Below are 9,238 nucleotides of genomic sequence, written 5' to 3' on the forward strand. Positions count from 1 at the left end.
GGGGAAGCTAATTTTCACCATAAACATGCACATTTATAATAAAGCATTCCATGCATCCTTGCATTTGCAGACTTATGTAAGATAGCCAACTATTCCTAATGTGATGATTTGAATGGATAGTCATAATTTAGGCAAATACTATAACTCCATCACTGTTAACAAAAAAATACTTCAATACAGTGGCGTAGAGTAGGCCTAGGCAATGGGCCTATCAGATACATTTCTTGTTCTACTACACTTTATATAACTGGAGATAAAGTGCATTCGGAAAGTATTCAGACCCTTTTTCCACATTTTGTTACGTTATAGCCGTATTGTAAAATGGATTACATAAATACAAATCCTCATCAATCTACACACAATACCCCATAATAACAAAGCGAAAACAGGTTTAGACATTTTTGCAAATGTATTAAAAATAAAACAGAAATACCTTATTTACATAAATATTTCAGACCCTTTGCTACGAGCCTCAAAATTGAGCTCAGGTGTATCCTGTTGTTTCCATTGATCATCCTTGAGATGTTTCTACAACTTGATTGGAGTCCACCTGTAGTAAATTCAATTGACTGGACATGATTTGGGAAGGCACACACCTGTCTATATAAGGTCCCAAAGTTGACAGTGCAAATCCAAGCCATTAGGTTGAAGGAATTGTCCGTAGAGCTCCGAGACAGGATTGTGTCGAGGCACAGATCTGGGGAAGGGTATCAAAAAATGTCTGCAGCATTGAAGGTCCCCAAGAACACAGTGGCCTCCATCATTCTTAAATGGAAGAAGTTTGGAACCACCAAGACTCTTCCTAGAGCTGACCGCCCGGCCAAACTGAGCAATCAGGGGAGAAGGGCCTTGGTCAGGGAGGTGACCAAGAACCCGATGGTCACACTGACAGAGCTCCTCTGTGGAGATGGGAGAACCTTCCAGAAGGACAACCATCTCTGCAGAACTCTACCAATCAGGCCTTTATGGTAGAGTGGCCAGATGGAAGCCAATCCTCAGTAAAAGGCACATGACAGCTCGCTTGGAGTTTGCAAAAAGGCACCTAAAGGACTCTGACCGTGAGAAACAACATTCTCTGGTCTGATGAAACCAAGATTGAACTCTTTGGCCTGAATGCCAAGAGTCACGTCTAGAGGAAACCTGGCACCATCGCTACGGTGAAGCATGGTGGTGGCAGCGTCATGCTGTGGGGATGTTTTTCAGCGGCAGATGAACGGAGCAAAGTACAGAGATATCCTTGATGAAAACCTGCTCCAGAGCGCTCAGGACCTCAGACTGGGGCAATGGTTCACCTTTCAACAGGACAACAACCCTAAGTACACAGCCAAGACAACGCAGTAGTGGCTTCGGGACAAGTCTTGGAATGTCCTTGAGTGGCCCAGCCAGAGTCCGGACTTCAACCCGATTTAACAACTCTGGAGAGACCTGAAAACAGCTGTGCAGCGATGCTCCCCATCCAAGAGAAGAATGGGAGAAACTCCCCACATAGAGGTGGGCCAAGCTTGTAGCGTCTGCCAAAGGTGCTTCAACAAAGTACTGAGTAAAGGGTCTGAATACTTATGTAAATGTTATATTTCATTTTTATTAAATTTGCAAAGAAATCTAAAAACCTGTTTTTGCTTTGTCATTATGTGGTATTGTGTGTAGATTGATGAGGATAAAATACAATTAAATCCATTTTAGAATAAGGCTGTAACGTAACAACATGTAGAACAAGTAAAGGGATCTGAAAACTTTCTGAATGCAGAATCTTTTTTATTACGACAAAAATTATAGGGTAGCCTACTTTGCTGACACTGACAGATCAATAAAAACAATGTCTGATCCATATAATAGGCCTACAAAAAACGGGAGACACAAATACAATATGACATCTATCTAACCTGGAGGAGGAAATTATTGTCCAAAAAACAAACAAAAAAGTGTTACTGACCCAATGATAAAGCAGTGAATATGCACACTCACCAGGGATATGGCTGATGTTCTCCACTGGTGCAAATAAAATAGGCTACTTACTGTTCGCTCAATTAAGTCAAGAATTGTAATAACTAAAAGACAGATTGGAGTCTTTTCATTGTTATCTCTTTACAGCAACAGCCATTTGCTTTCCAAACTGTTTTTCTGCAATTGTATTTTTAAATATTGCGATATGGCTGGCTGGGTCTCTACTTTTCACTGACAGTCGCAACTCAACAATAATCTATTTGGTATTTGCTGTGCGCTGCCCAAATTGCGGGCCCTTCCGACTGTAGGCTATGCGATTTAAAACAATCCACAGCAACAAAAAAAAGAGAAGAAGCTAATGATCCTCTGTGGCCAAATGATGCTTTCTGGTGTAGTTGCTTATTTTGAATAATTAAATGTATTTCTGTGTAGACAGGAGTACGCTAATTACATTTAAATTTTAGTCATTTAGCAGATGCTCTTATCCAGGGCGACTTACAGGAGCAATTAGGGTTAAGTGCCTTGCTCAAGGGCACATCGACAGATTTTTCACCTAGTCGGCTCGGGGATTCGAACCAGCGACCTTTAGATTACTGGCCCAATGCTCTTAACCACTAAGCTACCTGCCGCCCCGGTTTTAATAATTAAATAACACCAATTAATTAGGCTATATAATTTGGCTATTTAATTCAATTTACTTTAGGGAAAGCTTAGCTTCCCCTAGCCTTATGGACCTGTCGCCTATGCCTTTTAACGCGGCATAAACAAACAGTCATGATGTTTTCATCTGATTGTCAAACAATCACTTAACAAAGGCGCTCCTGTAGGCTACCCGCTCACATACGTCCACTCACAAAATAATTCCAGCATCCAAACCCCGACAGTGCACTATACACCCGCAATTTGACGAATGGAAAGAGACATCTGTTACAAAACACCTATGTGTATTGTAATGACATTCTGTGATTGTCATTAGGCCTACACGTGTAGCCTGAATTGATGAGTCCACAGTTGTCCGCAAGTGACTGTCTCAGCCACTCATTTCCGTCTTGTCCGTCTCGGCCACTCATCTCTGCCTTGGCAAAACGTAAGTGTTCTTGTTGAACGACAGCACAATTTGGAGCGTATACCACCCGGTTTCAAGTAAATTCAAAAAAATGTCATGCGGCTGACATGCAGTAATGTTAAATAATGATGTAAAACCCTATCGTTTTTTGGCATTTTGTGTTAATTGTGATAGGCTCACGTTTTACCGGTACGATGTAGCCCCACTACTTATTTTGCCGGGACACGGTACCGGACCTACTTACTTTCACCCCTGGTTATGAACGATAGCAAATGTAACATTTCTGAAGAGAATCAAACGTTAATATAATATTGTAAATTCAGAGCCAATAGTATTTAAAAAAACGTTTGTTCGTATTCAAGCTTGAAACTCAAATAATGTGTGTTTTGCCTTACAGTAGGAAATAGAACAGAAAAAGGCTGAGTTTTCTATGATCAATACTGCCACCTAGTGAAAGTTTGACATCATTTCATGAGAATGTATTTTTGCTCTTCGCAATAAAAACTTGAAATACACTTACCAGACAGGCTCCCACTAGCTGGGTGTAACGGTCTCGTTTGTTTTTTTCCTCTAAAGAACTGGTCTCTATGTCTGTCAAAAGAATGATTAAAACATTACAATATTATGACTGTAATTCAGCAACACATTTTTTGACATTTAGGCAACCAATTGCAAATGACTGTCACAATATGCCCAAACTGAAGTCATACCCACCTAGTATACTGAAAACATCTGCTAAAATGGATGGCATGTCATCCCGCAGTTCCTGGAAATAAACAAGAAATCAGAAGCATTCAAAAGGTACATTCTTAATGAAATTTGTTTGCTGATACAGAAGTTCCAGAAGCGGTGTTTAGCTTTCTTTACAAGCAAAGCACACGGTTTCAGTCTGAACTGAACTAATAATGAATTGGCTGGTCGGCAGAAGAGAGGACCGTTTTATTATGGCGCAGCTGCAAGTGTACCTTCCTAATCATAGCGTCTGTGCCTCTATTGGTAACATTACAAAAATCCCACATTCCAGGGAACACAGGAAAAACTTGTGGATTCATTGAGTTATCACATTAAATACTCTATCAACTTGAACACCTGCTAAATGAACCTCCTTCGATTAATAACCACAAATCAAGAACTAAATACACGTCACTCCTCAATGGCAGATACTGCACTAGTCAATGTTTTCACTAAAAGGACTCTCCTATATGACACAAAACCCTAATTTTGTTAATGCACTAACTAACGCATGGCAGATTTTCTGAGATGACAGACATTGTAGAGAATGAGAGGACTTCAACAGGGCCATACATACCATCATGTCACATAGGACGCTAGCAGCAAGGTCCAGCTTGAAGTTCCCCTGAATGACATGCCAGCAGAGTTCGTACAAAGCAGCCTGTATATCTAGAGAATGAATAAAAGAGGCAAACAGGCAGATAATTACTATCAATACAATGTATCAGTATAACCCCCTTCTCACAAACAGACAACTGAAGAGCTGTTGAGGCGTAAGTTCACTATGATGCTATATGAACATTAGATGACACCTGACATAGCGAGACCCTATCATTGATTGTTACAAAGACTAAATTGTTGCAAAACTAACATGCATACTGTTCTTTCAAGGAGCACAGATGTGTACTTTCATTTTTGAGCTTACCTTTTATTGTGCTGTCATGATTTGTTTTGTCTGCAAGATTCTTACATAGTTGTACACTGAAAAGGAGGGGAAAGGTGATTATTTACTACATATTATCTAGTTTATTTTCAGTGACTAATAAATAGTTATCTAAATGATCATAGAACAGTTAGTGTGCAGTAGTATGTGTAAATAATTTGTACAGTATGTGTTGCAGACATGCAAAATCAGCCTGATGTCAGCCCCCAATTTTAACACTAACTTTTTGTTTGAGTACACCATTTTAAGCATTTTTGCTATGACACTTTAAAACATAGTCCAAAACTGTAATGTCCAGTTACTAGAGAGCTTGATGACAAAATTCTTATCAATGCAAACTGTTGGCAATTATTAAAACAGCGGAAATCGCCCCCATACTACCAAATTCAGTCGACGACATGTTTTCAATTCTAGCTAGCTAACTTTAATACTAGCTGGCTAGTTAGGGACTAGTTAGCTACAGTGGGGGAAAAAAGTATTTAGTCAGCCACCAATTGTGCAAGTTCTCCCACTTAAAAAGATGAGAGAGGCCTGTAATTTTCATCATAGGTACACGTCAACTATGACAGACAAAATGTGGAAAAGATATCCAGAAAATCACATTGTAGGATTTTTAATGAATTTATTTGCAAATTATGGTGGAAAATAAGTATTTGGTCAATAACAAAAGTTTCTCAATACTTTGTTATATACCCTTTGTTGGCAATGACACAGGTCAAACGTTTTCTGTAAGTCTTCACAAGGTTTTCACACACTGTTGCTGGTATTTTGGCCCATTCCTCCATGCAGATCTCCTCTAGAGCAGTGCTGTTTTGGGGCTGTCGCTGGGCAACACGGACTTTCAACTCCCTCCAAAGATTTTCTATGGGGTTGAGATCTGGAGACTGGCTAGGCCACTCCAGGACCTTGAAATGCTTCTTACGAAGCCACTCCTTCGTTGCCCGGGCGGTGTGTTTGGGATCATTGTCATGCTGAAAGACCCAGCCACGTTTCACCTTCAATGCCCTTGCTGATGGAAGGAGGTTTTCACTCAAAATCTCACGATACATGGCCCCATTCATTCTTTCCTTTACACGGATCAGTCGTCCTGGTCCCTTTGCAGAAAAACAGCCCCAAAGCATGATGTTTCCACCCCCATGCTTCACAGTAGGTATGGTGTTCTTTGGATGCAACTCAGCATTCTTTGTCCTCCAAACACGACGAGTTGAGTTTTTACCAAAACGTTATATTTTGGTTTCATCTGACATTCTCCCAATCCTCTTCTGGATCATCCAAATGCACTCTAGCAAACTTCAGATGGGCCTGGATATGTACTGGCTTAAGCAGGGGGACATGTCTGGCACTGCAGGATTTGAGTCCCTGGCGGCGTAGTGTGTTACTGATGGTAGGCTTTGTTACTTTGGTCCCAGCTCTCTGCAGGTCATTCACTAGGTCCCCCCGTGTGGTTCTGGGATTTTTGCTCACCGTGAGATCTTGCGTGGAGCCCCAGATGGAGGGAGATTATCAGTGGTCTTGTATGTCTTCCATTTCCTAATAATTGCTCCCACAGTTGATTTCTTCAAACCAAGCTGCCTACCTATTGCAGATTCAGTCTTCCCAGCCTGGTGCAGGTCTACAATTGTGTTTCTGGTGTCCTTTGACAGCTCTTTGGTCTTGGCCATTGTGGAGTTTGGAGTGTGACTGTTTGAGGTTGTGGACAGGTGTCTTTTATACTGATAACAAGTTCAAACAGGTGCCATTAATACAGGTAAAGAGTGGAGGACAGAGGAGCCTCTTAAAGAAGAAGTTACAGGTCTGTGAGAGCCAGAAATCTTGCTTGTTTGTAGGTGACCAAATACTTATTTTCCGCCATAATTTGCAAATAAATTCATTAAAAATCCTACAATGTGATTTTCTGGATTTTTTTTCTCAATTTGTCTGTCATAGTTGACGTGTACCTATGATGAAAATTACAGGCCTCTCTCATCTTTTTAAGTGGGAGAACTTGCACAATTGGTGGCTGACTAAATACTTTTTTCCCCCACTGTACCCTAATAATTACCATTATAGAAAATGTCTAGACAGTGATAGCTGCCTGGGAACCATGCATTAGGTAAAAATACAACTTATGATAATACAGGTTGTGTGTGGCTATTATAGACAAAGTGGCTAACGTTAACTACCTAGCTAATGTTTTCGTGTAGCAAGAGTCAAGTTGTGGTGCCATTAGCTTGCTAGGTACGCTAGCTAGCTAATTAGCTACACTACATGGCCAAAAGTATGTGGACAGTGCTTGTCGAACATCTCATTCCAAAATCATGGCCATTAATATGGAGTTGGTCCCCCCTTTGCTGCTATAACAGCCGCCACTCTTTCGGGAAGGCTTTCCACTAGATGTTGGAACATTGCTGCGGGGTATTGCTTCCATTCAGCCACAAGAACATTAGTGAGGTCAGGCACGCAGTCTGCGTTCCAATTCATCCCAAATCAAGTCAGGGCTCTGTGCAGGGCAGTCAAGTTCTTCCACATTTCTATATGGACCTCGCTTTGTGCATTTACATTTTAGTCATTTAGCAGACGCTCTTATCCAGAGCGACTTACAAATTGGTGCATTCACCTTATGATAGCCAGTGGGACAACCACTTTACAATATATATATTATTATTATTATTTAATTTTTTTGGGGGGTGGGGTAAGGGGGGGTAGAAGGATTACTTTATCCTTTCCCAGGTATTCCTTAAAGAGGTGGGGTTTCAAGTGTCTCCGGAAGGTGGTGAGTGACTCCGCTGTCCTGGCGTCGTGAGGGGGCTTGTTCCACCATTGGGGTGCCAGAGCAGCGAACAGTTTTGACTGGGCTGAGCGGGCATTGTCATGCTGAAACAGGAAAGGGCCTTCCCAAGCTGTTGCCACAAAGTTGGAAGCACAGAATCATCTAGAATGTCATTATATGCTGTAGCATTAAGATCTCCCTTCACTGGAACTAAGGGGCCTAGCCCGAACCATGGAAAACAGCCCCAGACCATTATTCCTCCTCCACCAAACTTTACAGTTGGCACTATGCATTTAGGCAGGTAGCGTTCTCCTGGCATCCGCCAAACCCAGATTAATCTGTCAGACTGCCAGATGGTGAAGCGTGACTCATCACTCCAGAGAACGCGTTTCCAGTACTCCAGAGTCCAATGGCGGCGAGCTTTACACCACTCCAGCCGACGCTTGGCATTGCGCATGGTGATCTTAGGCTTGTGTGCGGCTGCTCGGCCATGGAAACCCATTTCATGAAGCTCCCGACGAACAGAGGCAGTTTGGAACTCGGTAATGAGTTTTGCAACTGAGGACAGACACATTTTTATGCGCTACGCACTTCAGCGGTCCCGTCCTGTGAGCTTGTGTGGCCTACCACTTCGCGGCTGAGCCGTTGTTGCTCCTAGAACTCTCCCGCTGAAGAGCAGCTCTAGCAGGGCAGAAATTTGACAAACTGACTTGTTGGAAAGGTGGCATCCTATGATGGTGCCAAGTTTAAAGTCACTGAGCTGTTCAGTAAAGCCATTCTACTGGCAATGTTTGTCTATGGAGATTGCATGGCCGTGTGCTCAAATGTATACCTCTGTCAGCAACGGGTGTGGCTGAAACAGCCGAATCGACAAATTAAGGGACGTCCACATACTTTTGGCCATGTAGTGTATGTGAGCGCAAACCGCATGTTGTGATGCACATGCATGCAACGCTATTATTAGTTAGCTAACTCAATGTTCACGAAGTTACCTTGCCAAATAGGTATATAGGTAGCTAGTTATCGAACTACAGTGGGTAGCTACTAGTTAGAACGCACAGTGTCAACCATCAGGCTAGCATGCATCAATAGCTGACTAGTTAGCTAGTCCATTGGCTTTCAGCGCTAAGCTAACTAGCTAGCTGCCTCGGAGGACAGACGGGACTCAAAAGTTATTTAGCTAGCTAGTTAGCATCTAATGGCCTGGGCCAGTGTTGCAGTACAGGGATTGTACAAGTGCTGTACCAAATTATTACTTCAAACAACATTATTGAACTGTAGCCAACTTTATCTTGCTATTAAGAAATAGTTAGCACGCTAGGTTGGCTAATTCACATCGCGAGTTTGCCCGGGTCTTGTACAGGTCAACGATGGGAACCGGTTGCATGGCTCAACAACCATAATGGAAAACTAAATACCAAGACATTCGTCTTCACAATTTAACAATATAATACAACTTACAACTCATGTTTTCCAGATTTTTCCCAGTTTTTGATCCAATCAGCAGGGATAATACGTGTCGCCATCTTCCCCACAATACCACACATAGCCCGGATGTTTAACTGAATGCACATTAATGGTAGCTAGTGCATCGTGGGACGCTGAGTCAATTTGAAGTCTTCCAGTCAGTTGAACCACAAATAAACGTTGGAAGCCTAAAATTACAATGCTACAATAATTAACATGTACGATTTTATGTAGATTAGTGTAAGGATAATAAATTATGCTGTACAGCTCCACTGGGTTTTAGGCTTCTCTATCACTTCAAGTCTTCAGAGCATGTGTTGAGTACATGATGGTTATG

At 41.9% G+C, this 9,238-nt stretch overlaps 1 protein-coding gene across 2 annotated transcripts in view; it reads right to left on the minus strand.

The window, feature by feature from the left end:
• Positions 1-8,981, minus strand: part of LOC311135733 (THO complex subunit 2-like) — a gene marked incomplete at its 5' end in the record, with an annotated part of 73,662 nt that extends 64,681 nt beyond the window's left edge. For both annotated transcript variants that reach the window (XM_084169762.1, XM_084169761.1), the window contains 5 exons: positions 3,531-3,601; positions 3,725-3,776; positions 4,320-4,411; positions 4,668-4,723; positions 8,896-8,981. In XM_084169762.1, the coding sequence (XP_084025888.1) occupies positions 3,531-3,601; positions 3,725-3,776; positions 4,320-4,411; positions 4,668-4,723; positions 8,896-8,981 (357 nt within the window). The remainder of the gene's footprint in view (positions 1-3,530; positions 3,602-3,724; positions 3,777-4,319; positions 4,412-4,667; positions 4,724-8,895) is intronic.
• Between the last annotated feature and the right edge of the window lie 257 nt (positions 8,982-9,238).

This window comes from Coregonus lavaretus (assembly GCF_964263955.1).
Source record: "Coregonus lavaretus genome assembly, chromosome: 10".
Taxonomy (NCBI): domain Eukaryota; kingdom Metazoa; phylum Chordata; class Actinopteri; order Salmoniformes; family Salmonidae; genus Coregonus; species Coregonus lavaretus.